Here is a 27,175-nt window from a genome sequence, read left to right as displayed (position 1 = left end):
CAGTTGGGGGTGATTAGGCCAGCAGAAGGGGTAGTTAGGGGTGATCAAGCAAGCAGGCAGGTGAGCAGTTAGGAGCCAGTGGTCCCAGATTGTGAGAGGGATGTCCAATTGCCAGTTTAGGCCTGACGTCCCAGGGGTCCTGGATTGGAGAGGGTTCAGGCTGGGCTGAAGGGACCACCCCGACACACAATGCATGAATTTCGTGCACCAGGCCTCCAGTATTAGACAATTTATTTTAAATTTATGTATTTCTTTTATTTCAGTTTGTGTAGGTAAATATTTTTGTGATTTTTTTGTAATAGTATCCTAGTAAAATTTTAAAAATTATTCAAATGTAGGCAAATATATTACTGTTATAACAAATTATTACCAACTCAGAACCCTTAAAACTAGACAAACTTATTATCTTACCAAACTTCTGGAGGTCAGAAGTCCTATTGGTCTAAAATCAGTGCTTGGTTTGAAAATAAGAGCAGTATTAAAAGGGCTGTTCTCTTTCTAGAGCCGCTAGGAGAGAATCTTTCCCCTGCCTTTTCCAGCTTCTACAAGACACCTAGATTTGTTTGCTCTCGGCCCTCTCGCCCACCTTCACAGCAGCAACATAAAATCTCATTTCTCTGACCTCTGCTTCTGTCATCACCTCTCTGACCTTCACTTGACCCTCTTGTAAGAACCCTTGTGATTATACTGGGCCCACCTGGATAATCCAGGATAACCTCTCCAAGATTAACTTAATTACATCTGCAAAATTCCTATCACCATGTAAGGCAAACTCACAGGTTCTGAGAATCAGGAAGTGGACATGTTGGGAAAATTTTATTTGGTTTACTAAAACAAAACACATCTGTTTCCCTGAAAGGGTCAAGTATGTGTAAAAACAGCAGGGTAAACGCACTAACCTGGTGATAACACTCTCCACTTCTTTCTGCGTTAGCAAGTTCTTGAAGCTCCTGAGAAGGATCAGCACCAGGAGAAATAATTATCAAGATGGGTTCAATTTCCAGTGTCTCTTTGTACAAACGTTTGAGATTTAGAGGAAGTGGGGACAACTCTTTCAGACCTAAAAGACATATTAAAGAAATTTAAAAATAAAATTATCAGAGAACTATCTATTAAAACTAATTACATAATACTAGTATGTAACAGAGAGTAATTAAATGAATTATAATACATACATATTAAAGTTTTCACACTCTAACATCATTTACTCACTAGTAATAACTAAGATTAATTGAATACTTACAAAGTGCCAGGCATTTTACTAAATGCTTTAGAACCTTATCATCTAATCTTTACTATACTACAAGGTATCTTGGTGACTACATTTAACAGGTGAGGAAGCACTGAATCAGCACTGTGGTCTTAATATACATTTTTCTCCCCACGGGAGATGACCCAATTATCCATCAACACAGCTTTTCCTTCCTGTGATAAGAGAGCACCTACTCTGTGCAATGCATATGTGGAATCAGATTTCTACATGGTCTGGTAAACAAGTTCACTGTTATGATAAAGGATAAAGTTACTTCTTATATGCATGCATTAAGAGAAGAAAAAGTGGTATAGAATGAAAAGAATGTCTAGTTTGCCCAACCAGCATAGCTCAGCATTGACCTATGAACCAGGAGGTCAAGGTTTGATTCTCAGTCAGGGCATATGCTCAGATTTCTGGCTCCATCTGTGCAAGAGGCGACCCATCAAGGATTCTCTTTCATCCTTGATGTTTCTCTCTCTCTCTCCCTCTCCCTTCCTCTCTGATATCAATAAAAATATGTGTGTGTTTTTTTTTTTTTAATGAGTAGTTTAGAGATAGAAATATATAGCTCTCAGTGTATGTTTGGCTAGCCAAGTGACTTTGTGCAAATCACTAAAACATACTGTCTTGGTTTTCTCAACTGTGCTTGTGGCAATGCAATAAGAGGTATTTTCATTCATTCAAACATTCACTTATTTATGCACAAATTCAATAAACATTCGAGACCAATTCAATGCACTGCCTAATAAAATATATCAAAGTCTTATAACTGTGCATGGCCTTTGATTGAGTAATTTAAATGACAAAAACCAATGTAATAAATAATTTAGGATATGAATGCAGAAGCATGTACAAGGACTTTTGTTTTAACTGCTGATATTAGTTAAAAACTGAAGGAAAGACATCAAGGAGTCTAATTGAGTAATTTCTGGTAGCCTTATAATGGAATTAAAGTTACAAAAACAGAGATTTACTGAAAGGCAGATTACTCAACAGAGCAGACAACATGACTCCATATTGGAATGTATAGACATCTATGGGCCTAAAAAGAATAGAATAATATATTAAAAATATTAACAATGATGATTTCAAACTGATGGAATAACAGGTCTTTATCTTCTATTCTTCTATATCTTCTCATAGACCTCTAATTAGATGTACTGTGTGATAAAAATATGTATGTATATATATATAAAGATATTTCCTATAAAATAACTATGAATTAAAATGTATTATTTGGAAAATATATGCTGATATATTTAAAATTTTAAATGTGGATTACCATACCATTTCTTAATTTAACAAATATAAACTGTAAATTTCATGAAAGCAGGAATCATATCTATTTTGTTCACCATTTTCTATCCAGAGCCTACTATAAGTTCAATTATTACTTCTCTAGTCAAAATTCCACAGAAGAAAAATATAGGAGCAAAATGTTTACAGTTGTTCATATGGAAAATAATACAATAATTAATAATTAACAATACAAGAATAAACTCTGTTTCACGTTCTCATAACAGAATTTGCCCCACCCTGTATCTGTTCAGTTCATTTTATACAACATTTGAAAGTACTGAAACACCTTGGATTAGAGAAAAAAAATCATGAAAAATATCACACCATTTAAGATAGTACTGGTGATTCATTCATTTCGCTTGGAATTCTGTTAGCCATTTACCCCACAAAACTCCAATAAAATCTCCATTGCATTTTAAGTGAACTCATTCTGTATATAATCATTGGTTTCATTAACTCAAGTAATTCTGACTCATGATACCATTATAATTGCAGTGTGAATCATTCAAAACTATTTAATAAAATTAAAGAGCCCAACATCTTCATTGCACTGTGAATTATCATAGTATAAAACAACTTGTAAATCACTCATAATACAATCTGACCATTCCTCTGTGAAATATATCACTTATTTTGAAAGAAAAATAAAGAACTAAAAAGTTAAAGAAATAATGTAAACCTTTAACATATCTTACTTAGATAAAATATTGAGATAGTAAAAAAGAAGTAATTTGCAGTTTAAAAAGAAGAGACTATAACTTCTGCACTTTTCAAGTACCTAAATAAGTGAAGTAGAACATTAATATAAAACTATTACAGGTGGTAGGTATAAGAGATTCATGCTTCCTCATTCATCTCATCTTTCCTAACAAAGAGACTAACAAGCATCAGATGTACAAAATTACTCTTCCTTTACTGAAGAGAAAAGACAAATTTAAAATGTACCACTAACATCAATAAAAGAAAGACAATCAGCAATCACTATCTAACTGAATATACAGTATATTAAGCAAGTGGGAAAATCCCCTTTAAAAAGGGATACTCAAGTATAAAAAATAAAAAAATAAAAAAAATAAACTGTGTTAGATAATTCTAAAGATATCCCTTTCAAGATTCTTATCCCTTGGTTGTTTAATCAAACACTAATCTAGCAACTGCTGTGAAAGGACATTGCAGATGTAAGTGGACCAATTTAATCACTTGAGATCTTAAAAGCGGAAAATTTCCTCCAGCTAAAGTCAAAGTGATGAAGCAGAAGAAAGAAGCAGGAAAGATGAGCCAGAGGAAGAGATTAGAGAGATGTGAAGCATGAGAAGAAATCAATCTGCCGAGGCTGGCTTTAAAGATGTTGGAAGAGGATGACAAACAAAAGAATGCGACTGGCCTCGAGTGACAGAAGTGGAAATGGGCCCCTCAATCCTACAGCTGCATGTTGCTGAATTCTGTGAGGAACCGGAATGAGTTTGGAAATGGATTATTCCCAGAGCCTCCCAATAATAGCCAACACCTGGATTTAGCCTTGGGTGACTTGGAGCAAAGGAACCAGTGAGCCACCAGCCTTTCCTCTTACACATAGACTTACACATAGACAGACTGAGTTATGGAAGCAAGGTACCTGGGACTGGGACGGGTTGCTAGCATGAATAAGAGACTGTAAAACTAGGAAAATTGCAAGGCTCAAAAAGGCTATTGGTGGAGAACTGTTGAGAAGTTTCTGATTCCTATAGATACTGAAGCACCTTCCAAGAACATGTCTTGTAATACTTAAATACACAAAGCATAACATTTTGCTCAGGACAGTTAATAAAGAATCAAAATTAAATCAGAATTACAAAAGGCATAATCATTGCATCTGGTAACAACTATTTTCAAAAAAGTAATGTTGCAGATTTGGCTAGCACATAAGGCTTGATTTATAGGACTAAAGTGGAATGCCTAAAAGACTTGAGGAATGCTCTAATAACTTAAATCTGTAAATCAAATCTACTTTCATTAACACATTTTTAAATAACTATTTTAAATTTTATAGATAAAAAGGATTGCTAAAATTTAATAAAAAATCTTTCCATGTGAGTGATTTGTGTGTGTGTGTGTGTGTGTGTGTGTTTCACATTTTTTTCTTTATTAAGGTATTACTACATATGTATCCCCATTGATCCCCCTTCCCACCTTCCACTCATGCCTACAGCCCCCTGGTGTCTGTGTCCATTGGTTAGGCTTATATGCATGCATACAAGTCCTTTGGTTGAACTCTCCCCTCTTACCTCCACCTTCTTCCTTCCCACTAAGGTTTGACGGTCTGATGGATGCTTCTTTGTCTCTGGACTTGTTTTTGTTCATCAGTTTATGTTGTTCATTATAATCCACAAATGAGTGAGATCATGTGATATTTATCTTTCTCTGACTGATTCATTTCGCTTAGCATTATGCTCTCCAAGTCCATCCATGCTGTTGCAAATGTTAAGAATTCCTTTTTTATAGCAGTATAGTATTCCATCGCTTAGATGTACCACCAGTTTTTAATCCATTCACCTGATGATGGGCATTTAGGCTGTTTCCAAATCTTGGCTATGGTGAATTGCACTACTATGAACATAGGGGCTGCATATATCCTTTCTGAGTGGTTCTTCTAGTTTCTTGGGATATATTCCTAGAAGTGGGATTACTGTGTCAAATGGGAGTTCTATTTTTAGTTTTTTGAAGAAACTCCATACTGTTTTCCACAGTGGCTGCACCAGTCTGCATTCTCTATACTATTCCATTGTTCTATATGTCTGTTCTTATGCAGCAGTGCATTAGGGTTCCTTTTTCTCCACATTCTCACCAGCACTTGTCGTTTGTTGATTTGTTGATGATAGCAATTCTGACAGGTGTGAGATGGTACCTCATTGTCGTTTTGATTTGCATCTCTCAGATGATTAGTGACTTGGAGCATGTTTTCATATTTCTCTTGGCCTTCCTTATGTCCTCTTTCGAAAAGGTCCATTGCCCATTTTTTATTGGGTTGTCTATCTTCTTTTTGTTAAGCTTCATGAGTTCCCTATAAATGTTGGAGATTAAACCCTTATCGTTGATATCATTGGCAAATATGTTCTCCCATGCAGTGGGCTTTCTTGTTGTTTTGTTGATGGTTTCTTTTGTTGTACAGAAGCTTTTTATTTTGATGTAGTCCCATTTGTTTATTTTCTCTTTAGTTTCCATTGCCCTAAGAGTTGTATCGGTGAAGATATTGCTTCAGCATATGTCTGAGATTTTGCTGCCTGTGGATTCCTCTAAGATTTTTATGGTTCCCCAACTAATGTTTAAGTCCTTTATCTATTTTGAGTTTATTTTTGTGTATGATATAATTTGGTGGTCTAGTTTCTTTCTTTCTTTTTTTTTTTTTTTTTGTATGTATCTGTCCAATTTTCCCAACACCATTTATTGAAGAGACTGTCTTAATACCATGGTATGTTCTTACCTCCTTTATCAAATATTAATTGAGCACAGTGGTTTGGGTCAATTTCTGGGTTCTCTATACTATTCCATTGTTCTATATGTCTGTTTTTATGCCAGTACCAAGCAGTTTTGAGAACAGTGGCTTTGTAATACAGCTTAATATCTGGTATTGAGATCCCATCTACTTTGTTCTTCTTCCTCAGGATTGCTGCAGTTATTCGGGGTCTTTTTTTATTCCAGATGAATTTTTGGAGAATTCATTCTAGGTTTGTGAAATATGCCATTGGTATTTTAATGGGGAGTGCATTGAATCTATAGATTGCTCTGGGTAGTATGGACATTTTAATGATGCTGATTCTACCAATCCATAAACACGGTATGCTCTTCCATCTGTTTATCTCTTCTTCTCTCTCTCTCTCTCTCTCTCTCTCTCTCTCTCTCTCTCTCTCTTTTTTTTTTTTTTTTTTTTTTTTAGTGTCCTGTAGTTTTCCCAGTACAGGTCTTTTACCTCCTTAGTTAAGTTTATTCCTAGGTATGTTAATTCTCCATATCAATTGATGCAGAAAAGGCATTTGACAAAATCCAACACCCTTTCTTGATAAAAATCCTCAGCAAAATGGGAATAGACAGATCATACTTCAACATAATAAAAGCCTTATATGACAAATCTACAGCCAATCTCATACTCAATGGGCAAAAGCTAAAACCATTTCTCCTAAGAACAGGAACGAGACAGGGATGCACACTTTCATCACTCTTGTTCGACATAGTACTGGAAGTGCTAGCCATAGCAATTAGGTAAGAAGAAGAAATTATCAGCATACTATTTCAACTGTGCCAGACTTTTCATTTCTAACATAGTTCTACACCTTAAGCAGTTTAAGATAATAAAATTCAGTATTCTTGGATTATTCTACACTTCAACTAAAATACTTTTCATAATTTTCCTTAACATAGTTTTTCCAAAATTTATTGCACAAATGGAAACATGATATAGTTTATTATTATTATTACATGAGTAACCACTTTTAATTCTACAGGTAAGATGATCTGAAAGACTTTAAAAATGTATTCAACAGTTTGTTTATAATCTGAAAGATATATAAATTTTCATTTTTTTGTTTTAGACAGAGCTAAAATAACTCATTTAGAAGGCTTCTTTTCCTAAGCCTATGGTATATATATATGTTTTACTGTGTCTAAAATCAAACATTTGATTCCCTGCTTTAAATTACCAATCTTGGACAAATGTCTCTATGTCTACTGTGCTTTCATAAGAAAACAATACATACAGGATGTCAATTATGCATTAAACTTGATACACATTAGATATGGTCAGATCCACTACAGAAAAAATTTTTTTAACCAAATGGCGATTGTAAAATAAGTAGAATGAAGAAAACATGCCTGTAATCTGCTAACTTAAGGTCAGCATGAAATAACCTGTAGGTTAAACACAAAAGACTCGGTCAGTGGTCTAACTCTGGAAAAGCACCGCCCTTACCCAGAGTCCTGCATGCGAACAGAGCCATGGCACTCTGCAGCCTGTCGGGCCTGAGGGCCTGCACCACAAGAACCTGAAAGTAAAGAACGGGGCATCTTAAATAAAAAGTTCCTACAATGGCTTTCCTAACTAAACAATGGTAATGTCAATTAATTAAACAAATGTTTACTAAATTGTGTGAATACTGCCCTAACCGGTTTGGCTCATTGAATAGAGCATTGGCCTGCGGACTCAAGGATCCCAGGTTCAATTCCAGTCAAGGGCATGTACCTTGGTTGCAGGCACATCCCTAGTAGGGAGTGTGCAAGAGGCAGCTGGTCAATGTTTCTCTCTCATCGATGTTTCTAACTCTCTATCCCTATCCCTTCCTCTCTGTAAAAAATCAATAAAATATATTAAAAAATAATAATAATTAAAATTAAAAAAATAAAATATGTGAATATTTATCACTGTTGTATATTATTTACTATCCCTCAAACTGTCACAACAGGGTCATACTAAGACCCATTGTTATAGACAAAATATTACAAAAATCCATTATTCCCTCAAACCTATTATCAGAAGTAAACATCAGCAAGTAATGATCATAGGGTTATCTGCATCTTCAAATAACAAAAAGGCCAAATGCAGGTGAAAATAGGGTACTATAGGTAAGGTACTTTTGATGACAGCAGAACAGAGGCCCAAAAATCTTGCGTAAAGCTTTTAATCACCATTTTTATGCTGAACCACATATACATTTTCTAATAAAGTTTTTTCTTCTTTTTGTATTTTTAAACATATTTGGTAAAATAGAATTCCGCAAGAAGATACAAAAGGGACAGAACCACTTCAAGGAAACGAAAGGGTCACTTCTAAAGTATCAGCTCCTAAAGAGCTTTCCAATTCTTAGCCTTTACTTCTGCAAAAACACTGAGTGGGACCCATCAGCAGGTTTCATCATTCTATTTTGAAATACATGGGGGGGGGGGGAGATTCCCATATTCCTCCCCATGAGATATTTTCCTTAGAACATGCAAAATGAGTAATGAGCCTATAAAACCTACACCTTAATTTATTTCTGGAAGTGATTTTCTCTATTGCAAAATCACCCTTGGGCCAGAGTCAGAGGGAGTAAGAAAAGCTACAGTGGGAAATACCACATTCAGAAATGTTGCCAGTGACTTTATTATCCAGATAAGATGGCAAAAGCAGAGAAGCTTCCCCAAATGTGCCATGTTAGGGTGATGTGGCACCCAAAGGCAGAGCTTTCACTTATTTATTTATTTATTTTTACTGAATTTGGCTTCTGAACAAGAGTAATGTTAAAGACTTTTATGGTTTTAGATAACTTACCTGCTGAAATAAGGAAACTTTCTTTGCAAGAACAGATGGAAACTCTTGCTCACACATTGAATGATGATAATAAGTACGCCACAGATCTGCATCTTCAAAGCAGAGGGTCTGATAAAGACTGGGGAGAGCAATCTGAAAAATAAGAATAACCATATATAGTGAGTTACAAGTCAACAAAAGTAGGCATGAACATGTATTACTAAAAGAAAAATACGGAAAATAATTACTGATGGATATTTATTACGAGTTTTCTACTCTATGTAAGTTTATCTAATCATTTCCAGGTCAGAAATAGTATAATAGACTTAATTAACCCATAATTAAATTACAGAAAATATTTGCAAAACAGTACTAAATCAATACTGTAAGTTTATAAAATCTTTTTTGTTTTCAGTGAAAACGTTTGTATTTATCTACCTCTACTTTGTGGAGGAAAGAACGCTTTCGTTAAAAGCAAGTTCAGCCCCAACGGGTTTGGCTCAGTGGCTAGAGCATCGGCCTGGGCACCGAAGTGTCCAGGGTTTGATTCCGGTCAAGGGCACTTCCTTTGGTCGTAGGCTCCTCCCTGGTCCGAGGTCTGGTCAGGGTGTGTGCAGGAGGCAACCAATCGATGTGTTCTTCTCACATCAATATTTCTCTCTATATTTCCCTCTCTCTTTTACTCCCTCTAAAATTCAATGGGAAAATATCCTCAGATGAGGATTTAGAAAACTAAAATTAAAAATAAATAAATAAATAAATAAAAACTTTTTAAAAATACTTTTTTTTTTTTTTTAATTTCAGAGAGGAAAGGAGAGAGAGAGAGATAGAAACATCAATCATGAGAAGGAATCATTGATTGGCTGTCTCCTGCATGCCCCATTGGGGCTCAAAGCCTGCAAGCTGGACATGTGCCCTTGGCTGGAATCAAACCTGGGACCTTTTAGTCCACAAACCGATGCTCTATTCAAGCTGGCTAGAGCAAGTTAAAAACTTTTTAAAACTTTTTAACAAGTGCAGATTTTTAAATTGAGATATAATTTACATATATAAGTGCAAATTTTAAGCAATTCCACAGTGTAAAAGTATGTCAAATTTCATCCTATTTAATAAAGAGGTGATATGCAAAACACCATGGCTTTGTCCAGAAGGACATCTAGAAGATGTCCGGTCTAATTAGCATATTACCCTTTTATTAGTATAGATTTCATGTAATATAAACACGAATCAAGTATTTAAGAATGCTTTATCTAAATATCTATATTCATTTCTAATTAATCAGTTACATTGCCTAAACTTCATTATTATAACTTAACAAAATTAAACTTACAAACAGAGAATAAACTAAGCATACTTTAATTTAATTTGTCCAATCTAAAAAATATTTTTAAAAATTTAACCATGCATCTGGTATATAGTAGGTATCCACTAAATAAACAAAAGAATAAATGAATTGGGTTTTACACTAAATGTCAGGAAAATAAAGTTTAATAAGGCAAGGATTCTAATCTCAAGGATCCTAGGAGAAAGGCAGACATGACAAATCATTTTGTATTAAGTATGGTAAGTGCTGATACAGAAATGTTCAAGATGCCATATATACCAATAGAAAAGACATAATGGAGAAATCGGGCAAGAGTCACAGAGGGGGTAATGCTTTGGGTAAGTTCTAAAAAATAATTAGACGTTTCACAGTAAAAACAGTCAAAGGGCATTTCAGGGAAAGGGAATAATAAAACTAGAAAATATAAGAAACAATGAGGGTATGGACTGGAAGTAAACTGAAGAGGCAAATAAAAAATAGATCATATATGGCCGAAACCGGTTTGGTTCAATGGATAGAGCGTCGGCTTGGGGACTGAAAGGTCCCCGGTTCGATTCCAGTCAAGGGCATGTACCTTGGTTGCGGGCACATCCTCAGTAGGGGGTGTGCAAGAGGCAGCTGATCCATGACTCTCTCTCATTGATGTTTCTAAACTCTCTATCTCTCTCCCTTCCTCTCTGTACAAAATCAATAAAATATATTTTAAAAAAATATATCATATATAATCTTATATGTTATCCAAGAAAACTAAGGGTTTTATCCTATGAGTGGTAAGAAACCATTAGAGAGTTTTAAATAGAACACTAACCATACCATAAATAAAGTAAAACACAAAGGATAGACTAAATTGGAGAGGTTTGAGATTAGAAGCAGAATCTAATTACTAAATCAAGTTGAATAATGACAGCCAAAACTAAAGGTGACTGCAAGGATGGAGAAGAGGTGGGGATGAGAGATATAAAAAGATAAATAGAAATGAAAGAGTGTTAATTTGAAACTATTTTCAACAGAAGTACTATACTGCATCTCATTACTGATCCTGAGTTACTGTACATACTAGAGGCCCAGTGCATGAATTCATGCATGGGCTGGGCCTTCGGTTTAGCCGGTGATCAGGGCCAACAGGAGCCATCTCACCCAGTCCCAATCGGGACCAACTGGGGCAGCCAGGCAGGGAGGGACTGTGGAAGGTTGGCTGTGGGAGCAGACTAACCACCAGGGGGCAGCTCCTGCATTGAGTGTCTTCCCCCAGTGATCAGTGCACGTCATAGTGACCAGTCGACCAGTTGTTTGGTCGTTCAGTCATAATGGTCACTTAGGCTTTTATAGATAGATGAGATGATATAGATAGATATAGATGATATAGATATAGATATAGATATAGATATAGATATAGATATAGATATAGATTTAGATATTTAGATATAGATATTTAGATATATAGATATATGTAGATATAGATATATGCTTCCACCTAGCATATTTGAGAACCATATATATATATATATTTATCCTTATATTCTCTATCAATATACAGCATAAAACCTGTGCAATGTGAAGACTCAAGATGTACATGTTGAATAAAAAATTTAACTAATTGTTTAATAATGGGTTAAAGAATTAATTAGAATAATTCTTTGATATTCTTTTACCCAGAGATTTTTGTCATATTCACAGAAATATAAATATTAAATATGAATAAATAGCAAATAAAATATATATATAGAAATAACTCCAAGGTAAAAAATTTAAATATTCCACATAGTAGAAAATAAATACCTTCAATGTTGCCACTGCCCAGCTTCTTTCCTGATCTACCCAAGATGGAAGCTGATCGCGTATTCTTTGTTGAGAGTCCTTTAATAAGAGCAATTATTTTCCTTGGTATATTAGATAAAACTCAGACAAAACAATTCAACAACTAAGTTTATAAATACTATTTTAACTGTTCATTGTATGTATTATTTATTTACTTTACATATTTTACAAATCAATATTGTAAAATTCTATATTAGGTATAGATAACCATTTAGACAAATGTGTCAATGTAAAAAAGGGCCAAACCTGTAAGATTTTTTATGATTGTATTCAAGCCAAACTGAAAACAGCCTGGATACAAAAATCTCAATGAATTGAGAAAATGCTCCAGAGAATGGCAGTTTGCATTTATTTACACATTATAATTAAAGGAGGAAACTTTTAGGGAGTTACATGAAATTCACTGGTGATAAACTAGGGAGGTGGGAGAAAGCAAAGCAGGGAAATCTCTGAGACTGGATAAAGAGTGAAACTGAGAAACACACACTTCATTTACATTGGTAGGCACAGGGCCCTTAGCAGTTCACATTTACAGCACACAGAGAGTTCTATGGTCTCTCTCCTCTCTGTGGGAGAGCGTGCCCTGAGGGTCTGGAAAAAAAGGGATTACTCTAACAAGAGTTATCTTAGATGCAAAAAGACAACAGGCAGGCTCAGTTAAGGTAAAAACTGACTTTTGTCAAGGAAGATACTGGCCTAGGACATGACTACCCATCATGACTTGCTTTTAGTTAGGAAGTTTTAATTTCAGAGCATCCTATGTGGTTACTTTAGGTCTCTGAGTTTGTAAGGCCTGCCATTCATTTTGGCTTAAATAAAATCCTGAGCTTGTCAGGTTTAGTATGTGGTCCCTTTTTCATCCACAGTTGCATTCATTTTCTTTGTGCTTAACCCTCTGTAAAACCCGAGAAAAAACTCAAAAGTAATAAGAAACTGGCATAATATGTTACTTTTTTTACATCTTACATTTCAGATATAAGCTAGGTTTTGCATTACAGTCTAGGTATGGTCCTTTGAAGAGTGATAGTATCCATTACATGTTCAAACAGAAAATTACTAGTCAAAAATCTGAATTTTAATAAAGTTAACAAAAGTTTTAAAAGTAATATTTAAATTTGTTACATATAAAAATTTTTCTAGTTATAATACAAGATTTGATTTTCTTTGGATTATATAAGCAGTCTTGTAATAAAACATATAAAAACATATGTACTAAAAAAAGAAACTATATTGATTTTAGTATTTAATTATTATTCTAAAAAAATTGTCTTCAAGGACAAAAAATATAAACTTAGGTCCACCTATAGAAGGACAATAGAAACAAAGACATAATCTTATAACTGAAGTAATTACAACAACAATAATTTAAAACTGCTCTGAAGCAGATATTTCATGAAACCTAAACCAGAACAATTTTCCCTAACATTAAGACAATTTTATTATTTTTTACTTACAGCTTTCCGCAACATGTCTCCAACAACCACACCTGTAAACGTATCCCATTCCTATTGAATAAAAATATGACAAACACAAAAAACATAAAAATACTAACCAATTAACAAAGTTTTCTTAATAACCCTGTAATGCATGGACATGTAAAACAAAAGCAAAAACAAAAAAACTTTTCACATCTTCACATTTCTAGTATAATATTGACATTATGAATATTGATATATTAATATGAAATCTAGAAATGATTTTATTTAAAAAAAACTGTGTTACATGAGTCTCAATACCTAAAAATGTAAATCTCATGTTCAATGAGCATTTGTCACTACCTATTAATTTTTCCTATTATAGGCCATCTCTCACTAATAAATCAGCAATAAGGTGCACCAAAAGTATAAATATTATGTATGTTGGGGAAAAAATAGAAAAAAGTTCTTCCGTTAACTTATATTTTCCAACAGACAGGGAAAAGACTACCATATTCCTTTTTTTTTTTTTTTTTCTAATCCTCAGAATCAAAACTGATCAGCTGTTAAGAAATCCAGCGCTCTAAGAAAATCTGTCTTTACCCTGGGTTCCTCCAATAAGATAATAATGGGGCACTACCATATTTGTTATACATTGGTCAGTAAATAAAGCCAAAACATATTAAAAAACGAAAGCAATATGGAAACACTTTCAAACTAACACACTCCCTGCCTTCACCCACCCGGTCCACTCATTCTTCATCCTAACATTATGTAATAGGAGTCAAAGAAATGTTCTCCTTTCCCAAAGTTAATTGATTCACACTGCAGAAGAAAAAAAAAATATATAGGTAGTGTTAAATCTTACAAAGTGTGAAACATATTGATCACAATGAAAAACATTAACAGCAGGAGATTAAGGCATCACAATTACTAGTAGAAATAAAAGGAACTCAAGTTAATAAATTCAAGATAAATATGTAAGTCAGAGCATGTGGAGGTAAAAACAAAAATCAAACACAGGCCTACATTTTTTAACTACTTTAATGAGGGAAACACAATTAAAACCTGGTCAGGTAGGATTAAAGATTAGGTCAAGGTTGCACTGTCCCTCCCTAACTAATGGACTCTCACTTTATGATAATGGCATAATGAAAAATGCAAATTTTTAAAAATTAGTTAGCTCTAGCTTGAAGGAGGTTCTTTTCAAGTTTGAGAGGGGGTATATGGCAGTCCAGAAATGAAGTCATAGACGAAGAAAATAAATTATACATTAGAAGATTAACATAAACCTGCAGGCTCAAGGGAGCTGCCCACTCTTTGATTCCCACCTGTGCCTCTGAGCAAGCCAATGAAGATAATAAATAATGTAACATACAGGCAGTCCTCAGGTTATGTCCGACTTGCCGTTAGTTGTTTTGTGGTTACATCACCATCTCCCATTTATTTATAAAAAGAAAAAGTCCTGTCATTTCAACGTATGTACATATGTGCTGTATGTTTTTATTATTTATTTACCACAAGTAAAGGTCAGAAATTGTTATCTTGCTTTTAAACTTGTTTTACTGTTTCCCTTCATTACTGCTGCTTATGTGCTCCATGTGAGTGATGGAGGTGCTTATGTAGGTGGCTTCTGACTTAAGGCGAAAATACATTACGAAGGAAAGCCTCTCACATCCAAAGTAACCCGAGGAAAAATGTTCTTTTTTTAAAGTATTTATCAGTTCCACTGCTTAGACCAGGAATATAAAAAGGCTAATTCTTCTGGTGCCCTGAGTAAATGGACAGGGGTTCAGAAAAATCGATGCAGTGTGGGTAAATTACTTGTATTTCTCTTTCTGCCTTACCATCACTTCAGATTATCGGGCCCCCTCAGAGGAGAGTAGAATGTTCAGCACCTTACACTAAATTTCTAACTTAGTAAAAAAAAATGAATAGGTTGATATATAATTTCTACCCTAAAGTAATTTCTGTTCTATGTGCACATTACTAAACTTCTATGTAACCATAATATTTCTTCCTTTACCATTCACTTACATTTTCTTGAAAATGTTCAGGATGCATGCCCCGGACAAAATGCAACGCGAACATCAACTGATCAGCCTGAAAGGAATAGCAGATGTTATCTTGCTTTTTCTAAATTAGCGGTTTTGGAAAAGCATAGTCCTTAAATTTTGGTTCCAAAACATGTATTCTGTCTTCAAAATATTTTTATCAATATAAGAATAACATTTACATAGAACAACACTTCTAAGTTGGGGATAGGGAGGATAGAGAAAGTGCTAAGGATTATCATTTACATCTCATTAAAAATGAAACAGATTTATTTGACTAGCAGAAATCCAATTGTGATGTCTGAATTAGTCTTTACTAACCAGATCATTTTTTAAACCTCTCATTCTTGTATTAGTAACATCCGAGCTGTGATTGTGTATATTTAAATGCTCCTGAATAATCTATATACTGCTAAATCTAGATATTTTATTCCTAGAAATGCATGCAAAGGGATCATGAATGTATTCTTAGATAAGCAATAAGAATATTCACTGCAGCCTAGCCAGTGTTACTCAGTGGTTTGGATTTACCTATGAACCAGGAGGTCACAGTTCAATTCTCCGTCAGGGCACATGGCTGGGTTGCTAGCTCCATTTCCAGTAGGGGGTGTGCGGGAAGCAACTGATCAATGATTCTCTTTCATCATCGATACTTCTATCTCTCATTCCCTCTCCCTTCCTTTTTGAAATCAATAAAAAAAAAATTTTATAAAAAAGAATATTCATTACAAGATTGTTTATAGTAGAGAAAGAACTGAAACAACTGAATGCTCAAAAGTCTATCATGAAAAATATTCTAATCAAAATGGCATAACTCATATTGTGAAAAGAGGGGGAATTTGTTAATAAACATATATGGATATACTAGAGGCCTGGTGCATGAAATTTATGAAAGCGGGGGTAGTCCTTCAGCCCGGTCTGCACCCTCTCATAATCCAGGACCCCTTAGGGGATGTCTGACGGCGGGATTGGGCCTAAACAAGCAGTTGGACATCCCTTTTGCAATCGGGACTATTGGCTCCTAGCTGCTGACCTGACTGCCTGCCTGATTGCCCGTAGCCACTCTGCCTGCATGCCTGATTGCCCCTAACTGCTCGCCTGCCTGCCTGACTGATGGCCTTTAACTGCTCACCTGCCTGCTTGCCAGATCACCCTTAAACATTCGCATGCCTGCCTAATCGCCCCTAGCCACTCTGCCTGCCTGATCTCCCCTAAACACCTCTGCCTTGGTCCTGCCACTGTGGCTTCATCTAAAAAGACATCCAGAAAGCCATTCAGCTGTCCAGTCTAATTAACATATTATGCTTTTATTATTATAGATATCTGCAAAAATTTTGGAAAAATAGATATCAAATTTTATCACTGATTTATTTTTGAGATTTTAGTCTATTTTTATTTTCTTATCTTAGGTGTTTATACTTTTAAGCTTCCTAAAATAAGCTTATATCATTTCTGTAAGGAAAAAAAAAAGAAAAGAAAAAAAAAACAGAAAATGTTTGTTTTGAAAAAAAACATTTATTAAAGAGCCACCTTTCAAAGTTTTAATCTAAACATTTTATTTGGCCTTTCCCATATTGTAAATAATACTTTATATTATATCTAATATATGTTTATGATTATAAATACAGATAGAGATAAGAATAAAAATATTAAGATACAGTATATACAAAAAAAGATCCTCCTGTAAGTACTAGCAGTAAGTGATCTCCTTGCCTGCATGAAAATCACCCCTCTGTAGGACATATAATGTCTTGAATAAAAGTATGTGTTGTATATGCTTGTAAATACATAGAAAATACTCACTAGATAACTATTAAGCAAGTAAATGAAAACAAACATATTTACAATAGTGAATCACTGAGTAAAAAATATTCTCAAAATATAAAAACTGGAAGCAGATGGCCATCAGTCAGGTGTGCAAAAAAAAAAAAAAAAAAAAGTTACAACCAACTACCATCTGCACGGAGTAGCTACCATTTGAAATAAACATTATCAAAAGCAAGGGAGATGGATAGTGTCCTTAGAAATTAGAAGATCCATGATTAGCTGGATAAGCCACTATGATGCTTATTTGATAAATTAATGGATACTTAAAATGATTATAATAGCAGCCTTAATCTAAAGTAAAAAAAAAAAATAATTACAATAAATAATAAATATGTTACTTTGAAGCCTTTATCACCTAATAATATAGATAATTCTTTATTATAGATATAGATGTAGATATACATACAAATGCACACATAGTGTAAGGGGACAATGAATTAGCCCTTTCTTCCTTTGAACTGAGGGAAAATAACATAGTCTCTAGTGTTAATGGAAAGAAGGCAAGGCTCTGGTACTCAGTGAGTCTCTGATTATCTACCAGAGTTGGTGAGCTAATTGTTGATGATTACTGAAGCCAAACTCCAAAATGATTCTTATAAGTATATATCCAGTAAGACATGATCTCACTCATCTAGGGGAAATGGTAAACAACATAGACTGATGAATAAGAACAGACCCAGAGATAAGGAGCCATGGGTCAGACTGTTGGACCTCAAAGGGAGGGTGGGGATAAAAGGGAGAGATCAACCAAAGGACTTAAGTGCACACATATGAGCCTAACCAGTGGTCAAGGACAATAGGGGTTGGGGACATGAAGGGGGGATTGGAATGGTGGGTTGAGGACAAATATGTGATACCTTAATCGATAAAGAAATTAATTAAAAAATAAATAAATGGACATGTAATGTGTAGTCAATATGTGTAATGGTGGTTACCCTTCTCTGTGATTTTTGGTCACAGAAGACACCTGATCTCAGGGAAAAAACTTCTATTAATATCTCACTAAACATTCTTAGATAATACTTCCATGAGGAAAGGGAAATAGCAAGAACACATACTTTACCAGCTTCCCCTCTGACCTTCCTTTGAACTCTAGCCCAGTAAGTTATCTAATGCTTCAGCAACTTCTATGGTAAATTTGGATGGAGAAATGTTAAAGGTACTAACTCATAAACAGTTTCATTATAATCATAAATTTTGTGAAACTAAATGTGCTACCTATCCTATCATTGTCTAAAATATTTAGGTAACTAAAATAAACACTTTTGATCTCTTTAAGAAAAGAAAAGGTAAGTCATAGTCAAAAATCTATGCAAGTCAATCATTTTCTATTCCAGGTCAAGTTGCTTTCACTTCAGTGTGATGTGAATACTAATAATCCCGGCCTCTCTCCAGTTCAGAGTCTCTGCTGCCATACTGCTGTCACCAACACAGCAGCACAATCAGCATGGAGGAAATTCTGGCAGCCAATTTAACGGGACGCTGAGGGCTAAAACCCAAACAGCTTTCCCTAAACCATGAGATCAGTTCTATCCTAAGTAATATTATAGTGTTAAGTCTTAGAAATATACCTTATTGCTTGACAATTACTGTGCTTTCACTTTCTGAATTTTTATTCTCCACTGAAACTCTATAGACTGCTCAATTCATGTTTAATTAACATGTTCTATCCTTGGACCAGAAATTATACAGTACTTTTCCATATTGATCAAAATAAAATATGAGTTTTACAAAACATTTCATCGTCAATTAAAGACATGTCTTAAGAATCATAAATCATAGCTTTTTAAAAAAATGGTTTTAGCAGTTCACAGTAGAGAAGTATTACTTAATATAGGCAATGAAAAATTCCAATTGAGTCGAAAAATGTTATGAATGTTAAACCTTACAAACTCACTCCAACTGCATCAAAATGTTGAGTTTATCCTAACTCACATATTTTTAAATGTTAAAGTGACTTAAGAGTAACCCCCAGGACACTTCACTAGTATCATAAAATTCAGGGGTGGGGAATGTCCAGCTCGTGGGCCATAAAAGGCCCGCAAAACCATTTGGTCCAGCACTACCAAGGCATTAGGGTGAGTTAACTAAATGTTTGACCAAACATATGAGGCTGATTTTTAAGTTGATAATTTTGTATGACTCATGAATAATGTTATAAATATCCAAATGGCGCTTGGTAGAAAAAAAGATTTCCCACCCCTATGTCTTAAATCATTTCAATACTAAGTACTTATTATATCTGGAATACTTACATTATTAAAAATAAAATAAGAATATGCAAACTGATATAGAAATACATAGATTAGAAACAAACAGAAAACTCGTAATAAGAAAAGTTACTAAAATCTTTTATTCAACTGGGGTCCCCAATTAAGAGTTATAAAACATCTTTCAAAAAATAGCTACTAATTTTTAGAATAAATAAAAATATATTATCTTTTGGCTTAAAGCATTTTTCAAGAATAATATTTATTTAAAACATATCTACTTTCCAAACATATTTGGGGGCACCTTAAAATAATGGTAGCTCCATAATATTTTCATAAATCACAGCCTATCTTAGCGCAGAGATCTTAAAAAGCATTAAATATATATTAGGAGAGTGACCAAAATAAAACTTTGCAGTCTTAATATGTTCACTAGAAAATAAAAAAAGATTAAAGCTACACTAAAAAGCTAATCATACAAATTCAATAATATAGAAGTGAAAAAAATAAATCCAATGATTAAAAAATAAATTATAAAAACAATAATTACAACAAAGTAGACATGTTCTATGAAGCAAAGCTTATTCTTTAAAATGCCAGGATAAAAGACAAATATAGCAAACAGACAAAAAATGGCAAATAACAGAGAATTTGAAATATAAGATATTTATAACGCAAAAATGGCAATAATAGAGAATTTCAAATATATTTATAAATTGTAACTCAGTAAAAATTAATAAGATGGTTAATATCCAGGATTGATTAGGACACGGAAGGAGAGAGCCTCCTTACTCTGTGGATGAGAAAATTAACTGGTATACATTTAGAAGACAATTTGATAACATTCAACAAAATTTCAAAAGTGTATATACTTGGACCAGAAATTATACTTTCATCGAAAAATATACTGAACAGAAATACCGGCTTACACATGTATATAAAGATGAATATACTACACAGTATTTCACTGTAGTCATTCATTCATAATTTCAAAAATAAGTAGTCTAATATCCACCAATAAAGCATTAGTTACATGAAGTAGTATATAACCATATTAGGAAATATCTCAGAGTCACTAAATATGTTGAGGTTAACATATTTATGCTATGGGAAGATCTTCAGGACCTACTTCAACAAGAGATGCAACACAACAAAATACAAAGAAAATTTTTTAAAAAAAACTTTATCTACTAGTATGTATTTGCACTTTGAATGAATTATTCCCTGTCTCAAGTAAAGATCCTCAACAATATCATTCTAACCATTAAAATCAATATTTTTTCCAAAGAATACATTAACTATATATTTTTCCAGATTTTCTAAGAAGCTTATATATTTGGCCCACAATAATTCTATTTCTCACTTAGCTGTCCTTACAAAGTTCTTCTTCAACATATCTTAAGCTATATACAAAGACTGATTTTTTTTTAAATGTATTTTTATTTTTTTTTTTTTTTTTTTTTTTTTTTTTTTACAGAGAGGAAGGGAGAGAGAGAGCTAGAAACGTCGATGAGAGAGAAACATCGACCAGCTGCCTCCTGCACACCCCCCACCGAGGATGTGCCCGCAACCAATGTACATGCCCTTGACCGTAATCGAACCTGGGACCCCTCAGTCTACAGACTGACGCTCCACCGCTGAGCCAAACCAGTTTCGGCTGATTTTTTTTTTTTTTAATTTCTAAATGAAAAGCCCTTGTATGTTCTATAATATTTAATATCTAAAAAGTTTCATTGTATAATCCTGTGGGGACCTTATAATACGAAGAATTCCATGACAAATTTCTCTCAACTCAGAATCAAGCATTAGTTTATTTCCTAATACCAGGAATAGGAGCTAGTTTTATCCCTAGGCCAAAAGTCATTTGGCAATGTCCAGAAATATTTTTTTCGTTTTGTTTTTGTTTTTTGGTTTTGGTTTTTTTATGCTTTTTTATTTTTAATTTTTTTGCATTTTTTATTAAATTGTTATACATGTACATATCTTACCATTGCCCCCCCCCCCAATACATGCAGAAATGTTTTTTATTGTAACAATAGAAGGAAAGGAAGTTCCTCTGGCATGAGTTGGTAGAGGCCACAGAATGCTGCTAAATATCCTAAAATGCACAAAACAGTCCCCAATAAATAATCTCAATACTGCCCAGTCTGAGAAACCCCAGCCAGAAAATGACCTACATAATCCATCCCAGTTTCCTCCGTCAGTGGCTACTGGGATTCCATGAACTAAGTCAGCTAACCAGTGTTTGCTCTCCCTTCTTCACTTGCCACTTTTGTCCCTACGTATCCCAAAGGCTGCAAGACATCTAAAAGTAATGAATGTTATTCTGGAAAAATGTCGAAAATGCCAGTCTCATAGCCTTTCTAGTAGGCCAACAGTTACATATTTTAACTGTAATACTACATTAAATCAAGGGTCAGTAGTATTTTACAAGTGAAAAACATAACATTTCTTACCTTAAATAGACAACGGCATACATATTCATATACCATCTGTTTTAATGAGCTGACCAGAGATTGGATTCGCTGTTCTGTGTTTTCAGAATCCTGTAGATTAAAATTTGAAATTTGAGAATTTATAAAGATTTAAAAGGAACCCCATAGCTTAATCACACTTATAAATTATTCAAAGCTGATTCTGGAGCAACTAACTTTGGTAATCAAACATAAAGGACTAAATAACTAAGTGCATAAAACTTATATACTAATACAATAAAGATTGGTATCTTTAGAAACAAGAGACGCAAAATGGCATCACTCGTGCTAAAGCCTATAACAAGTCTTGATTTAATACCCGACCTAAGCATCACTCGTGCTAAAGCCTATAACAAGTCTTGATTTAATACCCGACCTAACTATGGTTATGACCTTTACCAGAATGTAATCTTAATCAACCAATGTACAGTTTTCTTTTGCTCAAACACCAGTAAGGTGATCTGTCACGCAGGCATAATTTCTCCCACACCCCACAGAGGAAGAAGAGGCGATCTGCATGTAAAAACCCTGCTGTATCCTGGACTAAAAGATCCTTTCTTTTCTTTTCCTAAGAGATTCCTTGCCCCACCTGTCTTCCAATAAAAACCTTCCACTTTGTGCAACCCATCAGAGTGCCCTTCTACTTGCTAGATAGGATGCTTCCAATTCATGAATCACTTAATGAAGCCAATTAGAACTTCAAATGTACTTAGTTGAATTTTTTTGACAGTTAAAGCTTTTAATAAATGAAAATTACAATCAGTTGTCAATAATACAATATTAATTAATTTTGACCATATCACTTTGATTCTTACTGGAATTAAAAATACTACATCAGCCGAAACAGGTTTGGCTCAGCAATAGAGCATTGGTCTGTGGGCTGAAAGGTCCCAGGTTCGATTCCGGTCAAGGGCATGTACTTTGGTTGTGGGCACATCCCCGGTAAGGGGTGTGCAAGAGGCAGCTGGTCGATGTTACTCTCTCATCGACGTTTCTAGCTCCCTTCCTCTCTGTAAAAAAATCAATAAAATATATATTTTTTAAAATACTACATCATTCTGTGATAAAACTATCTCATTACTTATATTATCATTTACCAATCCAGCCCCAACACAATATAACCACAACCACCCTATAAAGAATTTTCTCATCCTCAATATAAGAACCTAAACTATCTTGAAACCTTATCCTCCAGATTGAATAGGATGAGCAATAACTTTGATATTGGTGCTGCAAAAATTGATACATACCTTTAGTGGTTTCATTTGCTTCGGTAATTCCATTGTACATGATTGGCATGATTTGAAAAAAAATGACATTAATGGCTATTTCCTTTGATTCATGAAAAATGGTTTGGGGTATAAATGGGGGGAGGAGGTTGTGAAGGCTGGTCTTTTTCCTAATTGTGATATGATTTTTACATCTCTCTTCAGGGAGCACTTAAAGAATATATAGACTAAGTTTGTTTGTTTCCTTATAATTATAATTGGTAAGAAAAAAACAAACTAATAAAATAATTTTATCAGCAGAGAAACACTCCCAGGATAGGCAATGTAATGTATGCAATTGGTAGAAAACATCATAAACTGGTACTCAGATGTGGCAAACCCAGGTTTCTGGCCTTGCTGGTAGCATGTTCTGAGAGAACTCATCTTCAATGCACTGTTTATTACCAAAGATCACATGTGAAACTGAAATCTGGATCCACTAAAAGATACTCTACTGTGATAGATTTTCAAAACATTGGAAAGCAAGGTTTTTATTCTACACATTTAAGTATGTGAGTGCGAAGAGATCAACCAAAGAACTTGTATGCATATATGTACAACCCATGGACACAGACAATAGGGTGATGAAGGCTTGGGCAGGGGGGAGAGACAGGGTGGGCTAGAAGAGATTAAAGCGAGAGAAGAGGGGGAAGGCAACATATGTAATAATATCAATAAAAAAATTTAATTGTCCAAAAATATGAATAATATGTGCCAAAAAAAACACAAATATGTAAGACAGAAATGCTGATCTTGTCTGTCATGACAGTAGACAGATTTTTGCTAACCAACATAGCCCAAAGCACTAACTCATTACTAGGTGCCATTTATTTCAATTTTGAATATAACAGCAACTTCAAATGATAGACATAGTAAAAAAAAAAAAAAATCAGTAAAATTTTAATCTTTTATAATAAATTAAGACTTTCTGTATTAATTAGCCATGCTAATGAAGATAATAATTTTTGTCCTGTTCTGTTCTCTGGTTATATTATATAACACAACACCAAGAATAATGTCTGATACATAGTGAGTCTGCAATAAATATTAATATAATAAATAATTATTTTTCCTTGGAAAAATAGATTTATATAAACCTACTTTAATATAACACTTTGTTCCCTAATTTAATTAAAAGGCAATTATTCCCATCTCAAAAATAACTTAAGAAGCACCCACCTGTATTATACCAAAAACAAGAACTATGAAGAATAAATTTTCTCTTAAAAATATATTTTTAAAAGTGATATTTATCCTACAAGTTATTTTTATCTTATAAGGTGTCAAAGAATTTCAAATACAATACCATATTTTCAATTATCTAATAGGACAATTACACAAAGATATAAAATATCCATTGTTAGTAAAGGTATAGATAGAAAAAAGCACTCTTGCCGAAACCGGTTTGGCTCAGTGGATGGAACGTAGGCCTGAGGACTGAAGGGTCCCAGGTTTGATTCCGGTCAAGGGCATGTACCTTGGTTGCAGGCACATCCCCTATAGGGGGTGTGCAGGAGGCAGCTGGTCCATGTTTCTCTCTCATCAATGTTTCTAGCTTTCTATTTCTCTCCCTTCCTCTCTATAAAAAATCAATAAAATAAATTTAAAAAGAAAAAAGAAAAAAACACTCTTTCAATCAGTATAAGATACTGATAGTATATATTTTCAAAGGATAATTAGACAATATTTGTGCAAGGCTTACAAATGTGAACTTCTGCCCCATTAAACTAAGAAAAATAATTGGAGAAGTGAAATACTAAAAAAAAAAAAATTTTTTTAATCAAAAACTTGTTCGTAGCTGTTTTAAAATATAAACCTCCAATATTTTGACACTCCATCAAGAGGTAAAGTCTGTTCCTTCATCACCTTGAATCTGGGTAAGCATGTAACTAGTTCAAGTAATAACATTCAGCAGAAATGACGCTGACGCAAGGCTGGGTTGTAAAAGGCAAATCAGCTTCCATAGTGTTCACTGGGATACATGTGTTTGGCACTCTAAAATGTAATATGAGAAATCCAAGGACTCTGTGCTGTGAGCAAGCCAAATTCCCTGGACAGGTGCAGCAGTCAGCAGCCCTAATCCTCCAGTCTTCCCACCTCTGGCACCAGACCTCCAAGTAAACCCCTTCCCAGCCCTCAAATTCCACTCTCAAGTCTTTCTAACTGAAGTGACAGCCATTGAGAAGTCATCCCTGTTCTGCCCTAACCAATTCCCCACAGGATCCATGAGCATAAGAAAAACAGTTTTAATCTGCCAAATTTGGGTATCATATGATATTCAGCACAAGTAACCAGAAAAATGTTCATTTGGAGGTTAAGTATGGTATAGTATCACAATCTCTCAAAGATATTAACTTTATATTTATTGACATGAAAGTTGTCTACGGTTCAATTCCAGGTCAAGGGCAGGTATGTTTGCTGCCTATGGATTTTTCTAAGATTTTTATGATATTTTTGTCTTACATTGAAGTCCTTTATCCATTTTGAGTTTATTTTTGTGTATGGTATAATTTGGTGGTCTAGTTTTATTTATTTTTTGCATATATCTGTCCAATTTCCCCAACACCATTTATTAAAGAGACTTGATTCCATTGTATGTTCTTGCCTCCTTTATCAAATATTAACTGAGGATAATAACTTGGGTCGATTTCTGGGTTCTCTATTCTGTTCCATTGGTCTATATATCTGTTCTTATGCTAGTACCAGGCTGTTTTGAGAACTGTGGCTTGGTAATATAGCTTGGCATCTGGTATTGTGACCCCTCCTATTTAGTTCTTCTTTTTCAGGATTGCTGCAGTTATTCGGATGATTTTTTTTTTAATTCTATATAAATTTTTTGAAAATTGTGCTAGATCTGTGAAATATGCTGTTGGTATTTTAATAAGGATTGCATTGAATCAATAGATTTCCCCGAATCTGGTTTATTGCACACTTGGGTTTGCATCCCACATTCTGTATGACAGCACCTTTGCAGAGTGCCTTCTCACACTCCAGGACCCCTTGGAGGACGTCAGAGAGCCAATTCCGGCCCAATCCCCGCAGGCCAGGCTGAGGAACCCCACCTGCCAGAGAGATCCCACTCACTCCGCAGATGCCCTTCGGTCACAGAGCCACTCCAGGTATAACCAGCTGGCCAGAGAGGGACTGCGAGAGGTTGGCTCCAGGGCATGTGTGGCCATGTCACCCCGTCCCACCCCACAGACCACCACCTTCTGATTAATTTCCTTTCAGTGTGCATGAATCCATTAACTGGGTCACCAATATTACCAAAAAAAGCCGGAGACTGTTACATTGGGACAGTTTGTTAAGAACACAAGAAAGAGGTATTTTCTTCTAAATATAATTTAAAATTGTTACATGTAGTCTTTTGAAATATAATTCCAAACAAGTTTTCTCAGAAAATTATAAATTAATCGCCAGTAAAACGGTCTGTCTTATTCAGTCCCAGCTATTGGGTAACCAATAGCATACCTGCTTGTTTTGCAGAGCTCTCTGGAAAAGTCGAAGGAAGGCAGCCAGACTAAAACAGTACATGTTGTTAATCTTGGACAAGTCGGAGATGATGAAGTACATCCTGCTGGCACTCTCCGCCAGGGGGAGATAGGCATCCCGCTCCTGGGGATCATCGGTTGGGAGAGAAAAGAAACAAACACACAAGACACCTGAGTAACAGTGTTTTACTGCCACCTACCGGCCACTATGCATATATCCAGCCACAGCCTTACTATTTCTACAAACATCCAATGAATGAAGAGGACAAATCACAGAATTTCAAAATTAAAAGGACTAGCAAGATCTGCTTTTTATTTTTATGAAATTGAAAGAAATGTATATTAAATACATACCTACCCAACATTTTACAAAGCTAGAAGTGGTTAATATGAATGAGGACCACGTATTAGGGAAAGAGAGTAAGATGGAATGGTAAACCATTGTGATCACAAAATAAACAATGCAATTTCATATTTCAAAAGA

General features: G+C 34.5%; 1 protein-coding gene across 1 annotated transcript in view; it reads right to left on the bottom strand.

Annotated features, from left to right (window-relative positions):
• DYNC2H1 (dynein cytoplasmic 2 heavy chain 1) overlaps nucleotides 1-27,175 on the bottom strand; it is a 246,906-nt gene that overhangs the window by 71,923 nt on the left and 147,808 nt on the right. The window contains 8 exon segments of the mRNA XM_036426957.2: nucleotides 900-1,060; nucleotides 7,497-7,569; nucleotides 8,832-8,963; nucleotides 11,914-11,991; nucleotides 13,407-13,457; nucleotides 15,405-15,470; nucleotides 21,915-22,004; nucleotides 26,672-26,815. Coding sequence (XP_036282850.2) covers nucleotides 900-1,060; nucleotides 7,497-7,569; nucleotides 8,832-8,963; nucleotides 11,914-11,991; nucleotides 13,407-13,457; nucleotides 15,405-15,470; nucleotides 21,915-22,004; nucleotides 26,672-26,815 — 795 coding nt within the window.

Source organism: Pipistrellus kuhlii, unplaced genomic scaffold (genome assembly GCF_014108245.1).
Source record: "Pipistrellus kuhlii isolate mPipKuh1 unplaced genomic scaffold, mPipKuh1.p scaffold_m20_p_9, whole genome shotgun sequence".
Taxonomy (NCBI): Eukaryota; Metazoa; Chordata; class Mammalia; order Chiroptera; family Vespertilionidae; genus Pipistrellus; species Pipistrellus kuhlii.
Note: the sequence above shows the minus strand (reverse complement) of the source record. Positions and strands in the feature narration are given on the sequence as shown.